General features: G+C 40.9%; 1 protein-coding gene across 4 annotated transcripts in view; it reads right to left on the bottom strand.

The window, feature by feature from the left end:
- BPTF (bromodomain PHD finger transcription factor) overlaps positions 1-20,592 on the bottom strand; it is an 80,468-nt gene that overhangs the window by 10,501 nt on the left and 49,375 nt on the right. For 2 of the 4 annotated variants that reach the window (XM_026678759.2, XM_026678760.2), the window contains exons 19-28: positions 18,570-18,731; positions 15,312-15,463; positions 14,632-14,755; positions 13,707-13,927; positions 12,840-13,062; positions 9,372-10,273; positions 7,307-7,389; positions 5,425-5,650; positions 3,614-3,960; positions 159-332 (exon numbers count right to left, since the gene is read on the bottom strand). In XM_026678759.2, coding sequence (XP_026534544.2) covers positions 159-332; positions 3,614-3,960; positions 5,425-5,650; positions 7,307-7,389; positions 9,372-10,273; positions 12,840-13,062; positions 13,707-13,927; positions 14,632-14,755; positions 15,312-15,463; positions 18,570-18,731 — 2,614 coding nt within the window. The remainder of the gene's footprint in view (positions 1-158; positions 333-3,613; positions 3,961-5,424; positions 5,651-7,306; positions 7,390-9,371; positions 10,274-12,839; positions 13,063-13,706; positions 13,928-14,631; positions 14,756-15,311; positions 15,464-18,569; positions 18,732-20,592) is intronic. The other 2 variants (XM_026678762.2, XM_087956105.1) reach the window with 1 other exon arrangement.

Raw genomic sequence — 20,592 nt, 5'->3', positions numbered from 1 at the left:
CACATAATACAATTTACTGTTATTTTAGAGATGTTTAAAATCATGTCACTAAATACAACAGATGTTGAACAATACTTTTTTTGTTCAAGAAACACATTACCAAACTCAGAGCAGTTTGCTACCTAAATATTAAATAAGAGGTTCTTGTCAGAACTCACTGTGACTCATCATAAGGTGTTCTGCAGATACAGTACAATTCCTCACTGCTGCCCTCTTGTGCCCGTTTACACTCATTACAGATGTACACATCCATTTTCTTAGCCTCCTTTTCTGTGATGCCAACACATTCTCCATGATACCAGTTAGTACAAAGATCACAGCCAATATAGAACCTAAAAGTATTTACAATGAAAATGACAATGTAATTGTCATTTCAAATGGCAAGGCACTTGCTAACCTGACTCTGTCTATCTGAATTAAATTTCCTTAACCACATTAATCTACTCTTCCCAACCTAACATAGAATAAAAACTTGCCAGCTCCTACTTTAATAGACAGTTCTTCATATTTTTGCAAAACAACAACAACGACAACAAACAACAAAAAGTACTGAAATCTGAAAAATGTGAATGTCTCAACTATGAATGCAGAAAGACGTGGCAAAAAAAAAAAAAGATCTATATTTTCAAAACTTTTGCTAAAAAACTATGAAACACATTGGTCATTCTTAAATTTTGAAAACATAGGTCTCAATGTAAAAATAATAATAAGCAAAGTGCAGATACAACTAGAAGTTACAGGTACACTTTTTAAAAAGCAGCATGCATACCAGCCATATGTAAAACACATATTGGTATAACATGACATGAAGGAAAATGGGACATGTGGATATATGTTTTCTACGAAACTGCCTGAAATTTCTCTCAAATTAAAAAAGAAAATTAGGGCAGGCCATTTATTCAAAAATATCTCTTTTTAGAAAACTTTGTGTCAGGTCAAAAAGCATACAAGTAGGCAACCTCATCCTAGTGTACTTACAAACCTCCACTTGACAGTATTCAAGTTCAACCTATTATAACAAAATAAGGGGAAAGGCTATTTTTTTATAAGAACCTCTGGCTTGGAACAGAGGTAAAATGGCTTTATGCCATGCAAAAATAAGCTCTAACTCAAAAGGGACCCTTCCCTTTGTTTACTGCCCCTTCCTCACTCCCTTCTTTTCTTCTTTCAGTGATTCAAGTGTGATGCTAGTGCTGCCTACCATGTTTGCTGGTTCAGATATATAGTTTTCCTCAAACTTCTGAGGGAGGGAATGGTATGGAAGAAAGGAACACAACTTCCCTCATTCCCGTTTCATTTGTGTACCACTATGCAGGTAGTCCTCAACTTACAGGTGTAATTGAGTTCAGAATGACATGAGTGTGCCCAATTTACATAATGACCATAATTGCAGGCCCGTTACCAAGCACCCAAAATATGACATGATTGTGGGATAGCGCCCCCCCAGAATACCATAACTTTGAATTAGGGTCAAAAGTATCTTATTTTTGTCTGTTATAACTTTGGCCACTAAGTGTCCACTTGTAAGTTGAGGACTACCTATATCTGTCTCGATATTATATCTGATAGCTTTAATCTCAAAATCAGTTGGAATATCCTTAACACCATCCCTACTGCATAATCTCCCTTTGAATACTACATTATGAAGCATCATGCTGCTATATAGTGCTCTGTAGTCCTACCACACTGATCTCCACTCCTGAGAAAACAGAAAACCTTCCTGCAATATGCCAGCAAACATTTGCTATGGCTTCTGTTCTAAATGAAGAATGAAATAGCTTTTTCTTACAAACCGCTCCAAAAATTACCCCAACCATCCTTTTCCCAATGCAGTCCTAATGATTGTTTACTAATTCGAAGCAAACAGCTTTGATATAAATATGCCAAAGAAACATATAGCATATTATAGCTGGGACCTAAACTACTAGAGTAAATCGAGCTGATAGCACTGTCCCCCTAAACTCCTTCCTCAGGACCACTGTGTGGGAAAGTCACACTGTGGGGAGTACAGTTCTGCTTAAATTGCCTACATTATTTCTATTAACGTCTAGGTGTTCCATAATCAAGACCCTTCTCCTAGGCTTAAAAAAGTCAACGAGATTCACTCTTAGGTTATCTTTACCCAGGATTTTAAGGGAAAAGACAATGCAGCATAAAAATATGTACAGAAGGCAGTCTGCTTTCATCCCTTCCATTAATGATGAGCCTAGTTCAACAGAAGGAAAGCAATGGCCTTATTGAATCTTAACTATTTTTAATCTATAAATTATCTGATCTTCCAATGAACTCTCACAATACTTTCAGCATGGTAAAAGATCTAATCATCTTTCTGAATTGATTACAATAATTTTTATATATGTATTTATTTAAAAATTACTGTAATCAACATACATGCTTGCGCACACACACTCTCACACACACAAATACTATTAGGGCTTAACTTCTAGGAAAAAAGGGCTGACTCACTCATTCTGCTCAAAGCACTTTGATAATTTGTTTCCTTTAGATTCTACAGTGTAGTTCAAGAAATGACGGTGGTGAACACAGTGCCACAGACATTTTGAAAGAGAGGGGTTTTTATGTTTATTCACATTCTCTCAGAAAATGCTAATTTTATACAATAGACAGACTTGAGACTCAGGCCTCCTATAAATATTGCACTTAACCATATAAGTTTAGAATTTTAAAGTTCTAGTATTGATTTGACAAAGAACTCTAGATAAACAACAAGAAAACCAGGACATGTTCATAAAAAACTTCTGCTATGCCATTATGGTTAAACTGCCAACTTTTTAGTCAAGTCAATTCTGTGAGTGGAATAGTTAGGTCTCCAGCTAGATTTCTCAAATATTACTTGCCCTTTTTAAATGATCCAGATATCCAGTGATATCCAGATCAAAAGCTTATTTCTGACCTGTTCAATTATATTAGCGATGGTATACTGATGTTTTTAATAATTACATAAATGTATTTTTCATTTTTATTATTAAACAATATTTTAAAGACCTGCCCCCTTCCATTTCCCCTGAAATAAAATAAATTAAAAGATTCATCTAGATTGACAGCACTTAGAACTCTACAGAAACTGTACTGTAACGCATTCATCCTTCAATTACTCTATAATCTACCTCCTATCTGGCAAATTCAGAATATAAAATGTGTATCCTGGCATTTAAAAAGTCCCCTCTCCGCCAAACAGTTTTATACACACACACACACACACACACGTATACGCATACGTACGTACACACACACACACACACACACACACCCACACACCCATAAATATATTTAGAAATGATCTGGAGCCTGCCCCAAAAACTAATCTATAATCCATTGATTCTGAGTGAAAAGGGGGTTGAGACAAAGTAAAGAATGTGCAATGTGAGACAAGATCATACAATGGAAACATGCAAGTAAGATATGAATCACAAAGGCCTGCTTTGGAAAAAAACATACAGTTGAGAGTCCTTTTTAGTCCTTTCTCAGCGAATTACGAAATAAAACAGCATCTAACGTTTCGCTCCATCTCCATCCCTCCAGCCCAGCTACTAAAAACTAAAGGCTAAAGCTAAACTAAAAGCCCTTCCAGCGCTACAGATTCCTTACTCACTTGGACTCGTCGTAAGGCGTCTTGCAGATGCAATAAAGCTTTGTATCCTTCTTGGTTTCCTTTGAGGTAGTAGAAATCATTTTCTTTTTCTTGGATTTTGAAGAGGCAGACTCCTTCTCTTCCTCTCGCTTCCTTTTGTGGGATGAAATATAGGATGTGCCTGAAGTGGTGGAGGGAACACTGGGAGGTGGTAGAGGTGGTGGTGGTGGTGGTGGAGGAGGTGGAGGTGGTGGCGGCGGCGGAGGTGGTGGGAGAGACAGTGCTGCAGCCGCTGCTGCAGCCGCTGCAGCAGCTTGGGCCTTTTCTTTTTCTCTCTTAATTTTAGTCAGATCCTTCTTTAGTTCTTCCTAAAGAAAAACAGAAGCACAAAATAATACACATAGATACATCTTACAATGTCAAAAGTCTATCAAACTTCTATGGAAAAACAAGTATTTGGGTAGGGTTAGTGCTAGTCACTTCTGCAAAACACATACTTCTGCTTTCTTGCTGTGAGCTTTTCAAATTTCTTCCACCCAAGAAGACCTTGGCACTGAGCTTGTTGCAGGACAACAAGTTATTAAAAACATCTATGTTACTAGCAATAAACTGGTTCTGGCTTAATTATGTGTACAATAAATATTTATGCCGTTCAAAAAAATAGTGGAGGCAAATTTATTAATATTCCATGCCGAATTCAAGTAGGTAACTTTATATGAATCCAGCTTTTGTTTCTGCACCTTAAAGGAATAATAACAACAAAAGGTTTCAGCTACAAGACAAAGGAAGCTTTCAAAAGAGATTCTCCCAAATCCGAGCATTTGTCCCACTGCCATTCAGTAACTACTAAAAAGGAAGAAAATAACATCATAGGATATCAGCACTTTTGCTAATACATTAATCCCCCAGTTGCTAGAAGCAACAACATCTGGTTTCTACCCCAACGTTTCTTAAACATTTTTTCTCTCAGGACCCCTTCCCATTTTTAAAAAAATTACAGAGAACAGCCAACAAGATTCTGTTTGTATGGGTTATATTTATCAATATTTACATTAAATGGACACACTTGCTGTCTTCTACTGCTTCTCACAACTGTTTGATGGGATTTTAATACTGTATTTTTTAACAACATAGGTTAGCAAGTAATTAATGACAATTTTGGTTCTGATAGTGTCAGAAAGAATACTGATTCTTGAACTCCATGTTCCACCCTTGTCTTTGAAAGAACGAACTTGGCATGCTGATTTGCACACACTATTAATGGTTCCCTCCTGCCCAACACTAGGCTGCCTGACAGCTGTATCTCACCTCTCACTTTCTGTGCTGGTAACACAATGTGCAAGCACACAAACCATATCCTTCATCCCCTGAAGCACACAATGCTTGCCTGACTCCTGCTCTTTGGGCTGCTGGCAACTTGGCACACATAACTGTTCATGCAGAGCATCATGGCCCCTCCCACAGTTCCCTAAAAACGTACCATGAAACCAATGCCTTCTGAAGCCCTTCCCTCCCCTTTGAATCCAAAGCACCGCACAGTTTAATATTAACAACCGATTAGCAACCCAGAATAAAAATGACTTCAAAGGTGACCAATGACTATCAGAATTAGATGAACCATCTGTCTCACCAGTCACCTTCAAATTGAAGCTCAGGAAAATATAGTAAACTACACATTTAGGCATATGGGATTGGGAGGGCCTAAATATGCTCTTTTGTGGAAACGGACATAAGCTGAAAAGGGCTAACTCTACTTTTTGCCTGTGGACACAAAACAATAAATCAAGATATTGTGTCACGTCTCCAGGCATGATTAAGAATGACTATTTTACCTGCACTTCAATTTGCAGGTCTTTGTCCAAAAGTGCTCTTTTCTTCAGTATTTCAGCTTTCAGTTGTTCCTTATGTTTGAAGAGTAGAGCAGAGAGTTTTGAAGCATTCTGTTTACTGCGCTTTTGTTCCACACTTTCTTCCCGTTTTCGTTTCTTAGCTGCCTGCTTTTCTTCTTTATCTATTTTATCCAGAATATATTTCATGACTTGGTTGCACACGATCATTCTGGAGAAGAAATACAAAGGATGTAATTAAATAGTAATCATGTGGAGGGGAGAGGGGGAGAGACTGTCAACTAAATTTTATGCACTATAATAATTATACCCAAAACTACATAATTCTCAACTGAGAATAATAGTCTTTTTATTAAAAGGAAGAGCTTCTGAGCTTGCCCGCAGCACATCATTACATGCTGATCTGTACATCCTACAATATTAAGAAGCTAAAGAAATGTTTTTGTTGCTGGATCAAGTCAATGGTTAGGTTAGTTGCACCTGATAACACACATTTTATTACAGACTGTGTGGATGACCAAATCAGAAGCATCATCTAGCAAGTTTGATATAGTTCTTGTAAACCAATTATATTTTGTTTGGAGAAGCAGAGAATGGGAAAAGGATACATCAGATGTATGTAGTATTCCTTATTTATCAGTGATTGCCAACCAGTCATTTCCCCTTAGTTTTATATTTTCATACTGTATAGTTGCTGACTTTTGCTATTCCTGCTCCTCCTACCTCAGCAAATAGCAATTTAATAGCAATTTAATACACCGCTATTACTCCACCATGTAAAACAAAGAAGCCATGGATTGGAGCAAAATAAACTTAATATCCAAGAGACAAATTTGATTTAACTACTGCAACGAACACCCATTTTATAATAACCTCTTCTGGTGTCAATGGCATTCTGGAAAATGTAGTAGAAAGGCAGCTGGAGTTGGAAAGGACAAGCTTCTTCCTTGGGATATGGTCTTCAATCTTTCTATTGGTATCATTCCAGAAGACCTAGTTATTTTTCAGGAAGAGCTTCTGCCCATCATAGGGATGGATCTTGGAAGTTTGCAAATAGACAGGATTACCTCATCTCAGGTAACAATACAAAAAGTTGTTGTACGCAGGTCTACCAAAGAGCAATGCTTAGGTACGGTAACATAAGGAGCTGTCAGTCCTTAGCCTGCTCCGCCTTGGTGCCCAGGACAGGAAGGAGTCTTAAATAAGACTTAGTTCATTTACAGAGCTGCCAAGCTGGGTCTCAGTGATGACCCCGCACACCTATCCAGATAGTCCAAATGTGGCAACTCCTGTGCCACTTTTTACATCTTATGTGTGTCTGTGTTTGTGCATTCTTATGTTAGCAATCTCACAATCATGTGGCGAGTTGGGAGTCATGACAGGTAATAAGTAGAACTCGTGTTGCTTAATTTTGGATAACACATCTGCCCTATGGAATAGAATTCTGACATTGGGAGACACAGAAAAATGTTTCTCCCTTTCATCTCTTAAAAATATAGGCCTTAGATCTCTGAAATCATATGGGACATTTAATGGAAAGGTGAGGAGATGCTACATTCCTATGAAAAGCTTGCCTCTAAAAGTCTCAATAGGGGAGGAATGTCCGCAATATGAAGGATATTAAGTGAGAAAGTCAGTCAGTCACACAGGGCTGGAGGGAAAATAAATGCAAATAATAACTACATTGTTCTTTTTTTTAGGAAAAGTTTCTGCTGGATCAGAAAAGCCTCTTCCATTTCCATTTAGTGTATGAGAACTCAGGATTCCACTTATTGTGGGAGCTATTATAACTCGTGTTGCACTATCACATATAGTCCAGCAGGAAACACTGAAAGACCCATACTGGGTTCATTACAATTTGCCTTACCGTTGATTCTCTTCACGTTCAGCAGGAGTTAATGTCTTTTTCTGTTTTAAGTGCTCTATCACAGCATTGTGTTTCATTACCACCTTGAAGACAAGGGGGGAGGGGGGAGAATTCAATATATGAAAACTTCAAAGAGCAAGAAATAACTCTTAAAACCTACAAATAACTCAAAATCTAAGCATCAGAGAGATTAAACTGAAGATGGTCTTTAATTGCCACCTTACTGTCATTGCAATTTGGACAAAAGGTATTCACTTGCCTTCCCCTGAAGCAAACCTGAAGAGTTCCCAAAAGGAGGAAGAAACAGGAGAGGTGGAAATACCAGCTGCAGAGAAAACGTAGAGAAAGGAGGACCAGGGCTGGGAGTATAATATTACTCACATATCAATGCTTGGGAAGTGAAATGTTTTTTTTAAAAAAAGCTATGAAAGAAAGGCATCTAAATAAGTAGAAATGAGAAGATGTCTATAAGGAACACTATCTTAAATAGTTGGGGGGGGGGGGGGAAATCAGTCTAGCATTAAGAGTTTAGGAGAGACATTGAACTTAGGACCTAGTTCACCATCATGTTCAATGTTTCAGATCTCTCTCTGTGTTTATACCTTCCTCCAAAATGTCCTTGATCTACACTCCAATAAAATAATCAGAAATCAATAATGCCCTTTGGGATAATTATCATTAAAATTTATGCTCCTTATTAGATTCTTGTCATATCCCTTTCCTTCCATAGATTTTTTTCAAGTTTCAAGAATATCCCAAAGAAAACGAAGAAAAAACAGGAAGGGGTTCAGAAGCGAGGTAACAATATCCTAGAACCGTGATCGCGAACCTATGGCATGCGTGCCATAGGGGGCAAGCAGAGCCATCTGTGTGGGCACGCAAGCCCAGCCAAACTTAACTGCACTGCACATGTGCGTGCCTCCCAGCTGGTTTTCGGCCCGTATGAGGCTGCTTTCGCCCTTCCGGAGGCTCGAGGGAAGCCTCTGCAGCCTAGGGAGGCTGAAAAACGGGCCTTCCGGAAATATCGAAGTGCCCATTTTCAGCCTCTGAAGGGCCTCTGGAGCTTGGAGGTTTTTGCCCTCCCGGGGGCTCAAGGGAAGCCTCTGCAGCCTCGGGAGGCCAAAAAAATGGGCCTGTTTCAGCACTTCCGGTATTTCCATCGCTGACCCAGAACTTGGGATGAGATGGGAGAAAAATTTCTTCCGCAGAAAACTACAGGCTAGGGGTGTCCCGACACTGACAACTTTAAGACTTATGGTCTTCAATTCCCAGAATTCCATGCTGGCTGGGGAATTCCAGCAACTGAAGTCCATAAATCTTAAAGTTGCCAATGTTGGACATCCCAGCATAGACATTTGATGCTTCTCCCTGCTTCCTGGAGCAAAGGTGGGAAACAACCTATGGAAGGACACTTCCTTTTGCAGTTGGAAAAGTTAGATCATTTGTGTGATATATTTTGTACCTGAAAATATTTTAGGTATTTGGCAACAGTCATACCTAGGATTTTTTTTTTCTTGAAATGTATCCTTAATATTCTACAGTTGAAGAAGGTACAAAAGATGACTCTTACTGAAAGTCCAAAATTCTAAAGGCTAAACATAGAGAACAGATGAATTTGGAGCACAGACTTGGTTAATCCAATCTTTCTTTTAATTCTGCTGTTTACTTTAGGACTGAGGAGAGCTTTCTGTTGCTGTTATAATTCAATAATTCTGAAAAGTTATGTTAAAGAGATTTAGATTGAACATCTCTTACTTTGACAAGAAGAAAATAAAAGGTACATCACCAAGGATTTGATCCTCAAAAGCTCCATGATTTCTCCTTATCATACTTAAACCAAAGATGAAGCTAAATTTAGAATAACCCCTCTCCAAAAGGATAATTAACCAAACGAACAAAAAAGTCTCATTTGTTTCTTTTATAACATTCACAGCCAATCCAAGCTCATTCTCCCATTTTTAAAAGTTAATTCCAGGGGTGAAGGAAGTATTCACTTTGATTCAAGTAAATGTAGTGATATACCAACTGAGAAATAAAGTTTTGCTTTCTCTTTAAAACACTTTACCTGTTTTTGGATAATATCACTCTGATTAGAAGCCTGAAGGGTATGTTCCCGTTTTATTTCAATATGCTGCTGTTTTTTCTTCTGCTGTTGCTCTCTAAGCTGCTGTACTCTCTGCAGTTGTTCTTGGACACTGGCTTGAACAGTTACTACATTCTGGATCTGGTGGGTTTGCACTGCGCTGGCCTGTTGAATCTGAATTGGTAACTGGAGCTTAATCTGCTGAGGCAGGCCACTCTGCTGAGCTTGAATCTGGGCCACCATATGGGACGGGAGCTGGGAAAACACTTGGACTTGCTGCTGAAGCTGCGGCACAGTAATGACCTTGGTCTGGGGGGGCTGAATCTGCAGCTGAGGGCGTGGAGGTGGTATCGTGACTTGGCTGACAGTTGAAACAGGCGACAGAGCTGGAACGGACGTTGGGACCTGAGAGTGCTGGGTCTGGATCTGCAAGGGTGGATGTGGTTGGATCTGAACCTGCTGTGGGGCCACAGTCTGTATTTGAGTTGGCTGGATCGTCTGTCCTTTGGGTGGGATCTGCAGATGCATAACCGGCTGGGCTTGGTTCTGTGCTGGAGCTAAAGGGGGTCCTTGTGCAAGGCTCTGGGGTGGAGGCTGAGCCACAGCTGGAGTTACGGTCGACTGTGTTCTGGGTGGCTGTGCTTCAGAGGTGATTGCTGGACTTGGAAGTGAAGGTGGAACCTGAGCTTCAGGGGAGGGGTGGGTTTCAACTGGAACTGGTGCCTGCCCAGTCTGGGTCTGTGCCGGCATCACAGTCTGAGCTGAACTGCCTGGAGGCTGAGCTGAAAGCGGAGTAGGGGCAGGCTTGGGCTCAGCAGGTGGAAGTGCTGGTGTTGGCTGTGTTTGGGTCCGTGCAAGAGGTGCTTGCTTCTGTTCTCCTGCAGCTGGGGGGGATAAAAACAAGACTCATATTCACAGCTGCAAAGAACAGCTCCTCTGCCTTAAAAACATTCATTACACAATACACCCAGTGATCTGAAGCCCGAACCTTGTGTGTGTGTGTGTGTGTGTGTGTGTTTTAAATATATATACATAATTTAGTTTTATAAAAACCTCCCGACTTAGCAGAGATTCTGAGTTGTGTATTATTAAAATTCCTAAAAACAGAGAAAATAACATGACATAAAGACACAGTGGAAACAATATACAAAAACCAAGAGACACCACACACCAAATGGCACAACACCAGTCTACCCCAGAAGAAGCCAAGCGTCTAAAGATTAAACAGGCACCATGAGAGAGAAAGGATCCTTTTTAGGTTTCATCAGATGACCTCAGATGAAACATGCCTACTATGTTGAACTTTACAGGACACCCAAAAATGGTGAGAGGCAGGCAATCTCCCAGATAGTCAAACCCTAGCCAGGCCATCAGTGACATTACAGCTGATAACCAACACCTTGAATTGCATCCAGGAGCTTACTGGTAACTAGCAGAGTTTATATGGGTAGCAGAGTTAGGTGTATGCCGATAGCTGCTTGCTGGATCAGTTCCACCTTGCTCTGGATCAGTTCTGGATCAGTTCCACCTTGCAAGTAGTCTTCAAGGACAGCATCGTGTAAAGCAGTGATCATGAGATAGGATTCTCAGTCCAGCTACCCCATCCAAAATCAACAACCGAAAACCATCAGCATCGAAAGAGCCGAATATTCACCGCAACTTGGTCTTGTCAGAATGGAGCCTGAGCTTGTTTCTTCCCTTCCAGATCTGAACAGTCTCTAGATGCTGAGTTCACAGCATCATCCTACACGGCTGAGTATCATCAGTGTACTGATGGCACCCAACTCTACAGAGGGCATCGCTCAATGGTTTCATATTTAAATATGAAACAAGAAAGTCAAAAGTATCAAAGAGAGACACCATGCAAACCCAGAGCTTTGGTTCAGATCCTTTCCCAGTTCTCCACAATGATTAAAACCAGCCATAGAGATTGGAAGAAAAGTACTGCAATATTCTGTCTCCTGCCCCCAGAAGAACACCATGATCAATGATACTGGAAGTTGCTGTGAGATCAAAAAGAATGAAGACAGCCACGTGGCTCCTTTCCTGGTCCCACCCGGGGTAATCAACAAATGTGATCAGTGCTGTCTTCTATGATATCCTCTGGCCTGAAACCTTACTGAAGCACATTTAGAGTATCTTGTTTCTTCCAGAGCCCTCTGGAGCTATGCTCAGACCTTTTTCTTCACAGCTTTAAAAAAAGGAAAGAAAAAGCAAACCCCAACCAGTTCAATTAAAATTGTTCAGGATGGTTAAATCCGGCAGCTGCTTCTTGAGGAAGGGAATGCACCTCTGCCTCTTTCAAGCCAGACAGAACCTCCTAGTCTCTGAGGATAAATTAGCACCATATAGATTCATCTACATATTACTCCCCCCCAGAGACTTTAATCAGATCTACGAGGGACATAGATCTAACAAACAAGTGGCTGGGATCAACAATCATAAGATTCTTGTCACGTTAATAAACAGGAGAGGTGAGATCACTGAATCCTAAGGCAGTCCACAATCAGGGGCCTTGGATCAGACCTTTCCAGAGCTATTAACATCAACTGGAACCAGCCCTGAAGAAAGGAAGAAAACCATGAACTCTTCCTGCACCATGTACAGCTTGGTCCTGGTTTCTCATCATATTTCCCTACGACTCTCACCTCTTGGATAATAGTATCTGCCCTATCTAATATCTGCCCTATCAGTTGTCCTGCCCAGTCTCTATCTTTTGTCCTCTAAAGACCCCAGAAAATCTTTACCAACCTATCAATCTGCTTCAGACATCATTAATCACATTCACCTCCCCTGCTGCTTCTCAGTAGGTTCAGGGCAGCCAGGTTCTCACAAAGTTCTCGCACACTTATCACCAGTCTACACAGGGAAACAGCGAGGATCAGGAATCCAACCAAGCTTTTGCCACTCCAGTTCTCACCAGGACACCACAAGCCTTCTGTTTGTTAAAGAGACCAGTCTGCTTCGTCTGCAAGCCTTCATGGCACACAATTCATGTCCCATTCAGTTGTGCTACACTCTTTTGGGTAGGCCCTCAAAACTATTAATGCTGAGCTGAGACTCCCCCTCTTTTGATCCCAGGTGGAAATGCACTGAATGAAGCCAAGGTTGCATATAGCCCGTTCCACTTCCACTAGAAAGTTGTCAAATCGTTTCTCCTACTCCTCCACAGGGCAACGTCCCATTCTTCTTCGACTCACATCTGAAACCTGCACTCTTCCAACTAGAGTGCAATCTAGCACAGCAACTCAAAGTCCACCCAAGTGCTCCCAAAACAAAAATAGCAACAATAGCAAAAGCTAATACTTCTGCCCAACAGTCATCCAACTTTTTCCCAATCATCACCATGGGGGAAAAAAAAACACCTGAACATTTTAAAGCTCGTATCAAAATGCTGATTCCCCCCCCTTTTTTTGAGGGGGGGGTGAATGTTATACATAAAAAGTATACCTGATATTGAGGTGGAAGCTGTCGTGGAAGTGGTGCTGGCTGCTGTAGCTGCTGTAGCTAACGGGGTGAACAGAAAGCGTTGAATGGTACCATTTGGCATAGCGGCTTGCATCAGTTGCTGACCTGGACCTGGGATTACCGTCACACCTTGTGGGATTAACTGCAACTGCCCAGTTGTTTGACCCTGACCCTGAATTACTACAGTTAATCCCTGACTGCCACCCTAAGAGGAAGACAAGACAAAAAATACAAAGCAAAAGTTATTCATGTCAGTAAAAGAGCCAACTGCTGCTTTATGTTCTGAACTGCAACCCCATAAGAGTTAATATGGACATTGCAATCGGCACTGTCTACAATGCAGATGTTTTCTAAAAAGAAGAACATTTCCTACCCATTGTCATAACATTAACCCGTGAAAATTTAAAACCAAAAGGAGAAACTTTGATATGTGAATTTCTTTTAACACCTCACAACTTGCGTTTCAAGCACCCAAACACACTGAGGAAATGCACACAGTACGCAAAACACAGAGAATTCAAACTAAAGAAGATGAAAAATATCTCTAAAATGATGATAAAATTTATAAGCACTTTTGTAGTTTCCCTTTATAGTAAAATGTACCCCTTGAAAACAGCTGTAGTCTTTTTTCTGAATACAGAGTTCAGGGCAACAACAATTTCCCTCAACCCCATTTTGCAGCTTCTGGAGATTCTGAAACTGTGCTGCTGAAATTCAGTGGTATCTCTCTAAAATGCAGAGTTCTCTCTACCTGAGGCACTCCCTGATAAAGATATCTTTTTGGGGTGTGCTTATTGTGATCTTTTACTCATTATAGGAGTCACCTTCTCCCAAATCATGACTGCTTACCTGTCCTTGTGTGAGCTGTGTGAGCTGTGCCATGGTAAGCTTCACCTGTCCCTGTTGAGGCCGAGGAGGATGTGGAGGAGGGGCTTGTGGCTGCAGGCGTTGTGAAGGTATTCCTGCAGCTGTTGACACCTTTTGGCTGCCAGAAACCGTAGTAGGACTAGACACAGCTGTTGACACAGGCTGACCTCTGATGATCTGAGTGACCACTTGTTGTGTTTGGCCTGCATTAACATATCACAGGATTTTACAATTCTCTGGCTAGTCACTCTTATTAAAAAATTAACCCACCCAATCATTTAAAAAACTGTATTTTTCTTCTTAAATAGTAAGATCCAGTAACCAGAAAAATCAACAGCACACTGTTTAACAGAATCAGTTTCTTCAAAGGGCTGAAAATAGTTTATATTGTCACATAGTTAATAATATTCTGATGAATTATTTTTTTTTAACATACTGAATGCAATTGTTTATAGGACAGAATGTACAGAAATGTTCAATTTATTCTGACTCTCCAAGAGGACTTAGGAATTGTGTATCTCAAACAGACCTTCCAATGCTCCATGGCAAATGTTTTTGAAACAGTAGAGACTTTTAATAACCTTTTGTGATTGATGTTAACTATTCAAAAAAGAACAAAGATTGTACTACCATGAGTTCTTTGCCTGAGCCTAAGCATCAGTTTTGATCCCGTTTGATTCAAATGGGAAAAAGGAACTATGTATTATAAAATGCAACCGGACATTTAACTTACAGTACTAGTAAGAGTGACTGAATCTAAAGCTATTAAGTGTTATCAATTATTTAAATACAAATCCTTCAATCTGGACATGTTTGAGTAAGTGGGAACGATACAGAAGAAAATTCAAAATAGAGGAACAAACCACAACCTGAGCACACTGGAAATTATTTTTAAAAAATAACCTACTAGTTGGAATAACACCTTGCTGTACTACTACAGGTGTTCGGATGATGGTCTTTCCTAGAGCTGACTGCTGAAGAGGCGCTCTTATGACCGTCATTCCAGGCCGTAGAGGTGTCCCAGACATTACCTGTACAAGTTAAACAAAAAAACTGTTCAACTTTTTCTTATCCTGCAAAGAACAGCAGATATGCCAAAAGTAATTTATATATATAGATTAAAAGTTGTCTAAGGATACAAAACAAAGCTATGAAAATAAAATACTCTCCACAGAAGCCACAAAAAAGCTTTTTAAAAATAAAACTGCATTTTTTCCTATTTAAACCTCCCTTTTTTTGTTCATACCCTAAACCTCCTTTTTTTGCATATAGCTTCATTCAACAGCAGCAGTAGCTGCAGCATCTCTCCCCAAAATGACAGCTGGTTTAAGATTTTAAAAAATGCAAATGACATATTCTCAGACATTTCATATCTGAGTAAAGCAGTCTATCCCGGATACCCTGACAGAGTAATATCTGAATCATATGTCACCCAGAACTGCCGGTCAGTATTACCCTGATCAACTGAAGCAACCAAAAAGACAGGATTTCAATGTATTACAGTACTAATTAAAAGATGAAAACTGAAATCATCCCAAACTCAAATAGATCCTGTATTATCCCAATAGAAGAAAGAGTGAAACTTACTTGTGAAGCACTTGTTGTACAAACAGTCCCTGTATTATTTGGCCTAATAGTTACAGTTGCTGTCCTTGGCTGGAATGAAGTAAATGTTTGTTGGTTTCCTCCAGTAGTTGATGGAATGATGCCCAACACTTTTTGCTGCACCTGAACTACGCCTATTGGGAGAGCAATGTATTTATTAAGTTTAAAGCGCCTGCCAAGACACAAGATAACACCCATGTTGTTTAAAATGCTACTCTGATGGATTTAAAAAAAAAAAAAGATTCCAACTTTTAAAAAATTCGTATTACAAATGACGAGGATTAGACTTGTAAATTAAACAACATTTTGGCTGAACAGGTCTATCCTGCATTCATAATGTGAAATATAGTGAATACAAACATTTAATACTTTTTGGGGTTTTTTGATGCCATCAACCAACTTATCCCTCTGGACAGGCTTTGGGGCTTGGGAGCAGGAGGCACTGTGTTACAGCCTCTGTGGCCAGTTCTAGCCTGTGTTTTAGGAGAGGAGAGGTCGAGACCTAGGCCCCCGCAATGTGGGATGCCCCAGGGTTCTCATCTCTCTTTTTAAATATCTACATTAAACCATTAAGGGAGGTCATCAATGAGGTGTGTGGCGTCATCAGTATTCTGATGATACCCAGTTATATAACTTCCCCCAGCCGGATAGGAAATGCTGCAAGGCAGGGGTGGGATTCAACCAGTGTTACTACCGGTTCAGTGAGAGAGTGTTTTGCGTGCGTACGTGCACTATTCGCACCTGAGGAGCATTTGGAAAAAAACATCAGCTGTAACTGCCCAGACAGCTGACAAGTGCTGTGCGCAGCGTTTGAAAATACTCTTCTTTCCTGCTTTTTCAACCTCAGCTGTGCCGCGCAAAGCAGCTGAGGTTGAAAAAGCAGGAAATAAAGGACAGCCAAGAGCTCGGGCAGGCCAAAAAGATGACCAAAAGGTCATCCCAGCAAACCAGTTCGGTATCTGCTGCTCTACAGAGCTACCAGTTCTTTAGAACTGGTCCAAACCGGTAGCATCCCACCCCTGCGGCAAGGGTCTGGATGAGGAGGAACCGGCTTTGACTCAAACCTAGCAAGACGGAATGACTTGAGTTTTTGGCTCTCTAGGCCCAGATGACTTCTAATCTCTGACTTTATATGAGGTGGCAAATGCCCCCACACCCCCAGACTGAGTTGGTATGCAATCTGTATCTCTTAGGTTCATGGCTCCTACTTGAGGATCAGATGGCAGCCATTTTTTGGAGTGGGGGGAGGCATTTGCATCTGCTGTGCTGTGCCCTTTCCTGGCCTGGGAGCCCTTCCTCGCAGAAAGGTTGTTCATTGTAATGGACCATGGGAATGACCTTGGGGATGAAAGAAAAATGTTGCCTAGGGCAGTGATCCCCAACCTTTTTTGTACCCACGGCCCGGTACCGGCATCAGCTGGGCGCCGCGGCCCGTGCCGGCATCAGCTGGGCACCGCCATCTTTTTGATGAAAAAGTGCTTCCGGTGACCTCACGGAAGCACTTTTTCATCAAAAGATAAGCGGCGCTGCGCTTCCGGTGAGCTTTCTGGGTAGAAATGGCTTTCTGCCGGAAAAGCTCACCGAGGCGCTAGCGCCGCCATCTTTTTGGATGAAAAGTGCTTCGGTGAGCTTTCTACCCGGAAAAGCTCACCGGAAGCACTTTTTCATCAAAAAGATGGCGGCGCCCAGCAACCAGCGGCCAGTAGGACTTGTTCCGCGGACCGGTGCCGGTCCGCGGACGGTGGTTGAGGGACCCTGGCCTAGGGAACAATTAAATAAGTTGGGGAGAGGAGCGCATAGTCACTTAACAGTCATAGAAAAATACTCAGGAAGGACCTGACTTAATTGATCAGACATTTAAAAGTGGTGGCGGGAATTTTTGCTTGCAAGATCCTGTTAATGCAGCCTTCCAGTAAAGTAGATTTAGCTCATCTAGTCATGTTTCCTGCCTGGTTTACCTGAAAGGGCTGACACTGAAAGGGCTGACACCTGGTTTACCTGAAAGTGTCTTGGTCACTTCCTGCTTTGGATTACTGAAACACCCTCTATATGGAGCTGACTGCCCTTGAAGACCACACAACTAGTCTAGAATGCAGGGGCAGCACTATGATGGATGCCCCTAGGTTTATCTTTTGAACACTTCTGTTGCACAAACTGCACTGGCTTCCAGTTTCCTTCCAGGTGCAATTCAAGGTGCTGCTTATTATCTTTAAAGCTCTATGTGGCCCAGGGCCAAGTTACAACAAGTAACAGAATAACGGAGTTGGAAGGGATCTTGGAGGTCTTCTAACACTGTGGAGGTCTTCTCCAACACTGTGCTCAAGCAGGGGACCATATAGCATTCCAGATAAGTGGCTGTCCAATCTCTTCTTAAAAGCCTCCAGTGATGGAGCACTCACAACTTCTGCAATTGCCTGCAGGACCCCTCTTCCAAAGGGCAACTAGCCATCCTGCCAATTCAGGTAGTGTGGGCACACTCCTAGTCTCTTCTCTTAAACATTGCCATCTTGTGGGATCAGGAAGTGTGCCTTTTCTAGGGCAGCCCCTGCCCTATGAATTGCCTTCCCCTTGAAGTTCAGCAGGCCTCTAACCGCTAGCTTTCCAAAAAGCACTAAGGACCTGGGGTCTTAACCCTAAGTGCTAGGACAGGGTGAGATGGATGAGAGGATTTAACTGAGGGACTGCATTTTGGAAGTTCAGCTTTAGTACCAGGTTTTTAAATTTTATGGTATTAGAATTATGAGTATTACGTTGTTTTATTATGGATGAAATTTTAATTGTGATGGGGAGGGACGCAGAGTTTAATATAAGACATAAATGTTACAAATAAATAAATAATAATAGACAATAGCTAAACTTGATTTCATTTAAGTTTAAAGATAATAACAATTTAATATAGTGAATGTGATTATTTTACAGTAGTACATGTAATAACAAACACCTTGTCAAATTAAAAAATTATAACCTGGGCCTTTAGTCTGCTACTGGCTTTCTTTAATGTCTACCATTGATAAGCCGTATACCGACTTTGATTTTAAACACAGTTTCTCAATTCAGACTGTGAAAGACAACTGCATGGGAATTTATAGATGCCAATGTGAACAAATACCAGTTAAAGAAATTAAAACAGATTATGAACAAATCCCAAGTAACCTTCTCTAAAGAAAGGTCATAGATAATTTACTAGGAAACCCCCAATTAAAAAAAAAAAGAATTTAGTTTTTCATGACATTTTCCTACCTCCTTGAGTAGCTGGCACATTAACAGCAACTATTTTGCTATTTGCAGGAAGAGGCAGCTTTGTAATCACTTTGCCCGCCATGGTTACTGGACTGCTGGCAATCTGGAAAGTCTGACCACTGCTAGATATGGTAGTTGCTGATGTAGCAGCTGTGCTGGTGGCTAATAAACCAGAAATTGGGGCCAAAAACAAAACAAAAAAAATCCCAATGTATATGTGTAGATTTCTTTTGACAGTTAACTCACTTCAATAAATCAATCAATAGCAATGTTTCTATTTCACTCTTCTGCCCAGATGACATCATTATGTAAGTGCAGCTGCATTCACTTGGATTTTTAAATACACAGCCTTCATCGAAGAAAGGCTAAAGAATCTTTTCTTAATTAGAGTTGGAGGGCAAGACTAAGGTTTATAAAATTATAGATGGATGTGGTAATACATAAAAACATTTTCAACATTTATGACAACATTTAGATTAATTTAAATACAAATTCTTTGGAGTGTGGGAGTCGTTGGAACGAGCTCCTTGCTCTAACATTTTGTGGCAAAACTGATATATAAACTAACAGCTGGTTTAAGCTTACAAACGCAAAAGAAGACAGCTTTCTCTCAAATAATTTTCTCCACAAATGGGGAAGGGTCAGCCTATATTTTTTTCTAGAATTCAATAACAGAGGAAGATATAATTGAAAGCAGGCAACTGTGCAGGAGGAGAAAATAACTGAACTGATAACAGCCACTTTGGTGTAGTGGTTAAGGTTCTGGCCTAGAAACCAGAAGACTTGTGAGTTCTAGTCCCAGCTTAGCCATGAAAGCTGGCTACGTGACTTGAGGCCAGTCACTCTCTCTCAGCCGAACCCATCTAACAGGGTGGTTATTCTGGGGAATAGAGGAGGAGGGAGGAGTATTAGCTATTTGTTGTCTATCAGCCTGAGTTATTTATAAATAAGGCAGGCAGGAAGGTAAAGCATGAGAAAAGGTGAAAGCCTTACTTCAAGAGGGAATGAGACAAGCACATCATCCCTACCCTCCTTTTTGTTCTCTGCCACATGCAAAGGATGAGTCTTCAAGGTGGGGCATCTCTATCCTTTCCATCCCTACAGAATCTCCATTGCAGACGTTCACCCTCAACATAGGTTGGGAGGAGGACAGAATGCGATGCCTGATGACTTGTGACAGGAGCCACTGAAGTCAGTGGGGCCTACACCACAGAATCAGCACACATAGCCATTCCTTGTGGTTTGCTAGCTAGCACAAAGAATATATTTCCTTGTTGCAAAAGGGGGGGTGGGTGGGTGGGTAATCCTCAATATCCCAAGGATTTGTTTCCATGCTTTATATCCCAATTTAATGGAAGAAACTAGGCTGAACACACACACACACACACACACACACACACACACATATACTGTATATACCCTCAGCATCCCTAGCGTGAACTAAAACCATTGCACAGATAATGTTCAGTTGCATGTTTGCTGAGCTCAGAATTCTACTAAGAATTTCCTTCCTTTTAAGAATGTGTACAGGTAGACCTCAACTTACAACCACTCATTTAGTGACCAAAGTTACAACCGCACTGAAAAAAGTGACTTATGACTGTTTTTCACACTTATGACTGTAGCAGTAGGCCTGCGTGGCCACGTGAATTCAGGCACTTGGCAACTGATTTGCATTTATGACAATGCCACTGTCCCAGAATCATGTAATCCTCCCAGTTGGCTTCTGACCAGAAAAGTCAGGAGGGGAAGCCAGATTCACTTAATGACCACATGACTGACTTAACAAGTGAGTCTCAGCTTCATCCAACAAAGGCAATTTTTAATCTCTTGGAAGTAGTTTACAAATATATCATGCTGACAAAACGCACTGCCATCATACACAATTGAGGAATCTGTCTTCGGAAGAACACTCTAATTAGGCTTAATAATTCCAGGACGCAGCCCCCACCAGTCACACAATGGTCTTCAGGATAGTTAGCATGATGGTTCTGCTTTTCAGCTGACATCTCCAGGTGAAACT

This window comes from Notechis scutatus, chromosome 2 (assembly GCF_049901735.1).
Source record: "Notechis scutatus isolate UNSWTSFEM ecotype Mainland chromosome 2, rNotScu1.2, whole genome shotgun sequence".
Taxonomy (NCBI): domain Eukaryota; kingdom Metazoa; phylum Chordata; class Lepidosauria; order Squamata; family Elapidae; genus Notechis; species Notechis scutatus.
The sequence above is the reverse complement of the archived record's forward strand: the minus strand, read 5'-3'. Positions and strand labels throughout refer to the sequence as shown.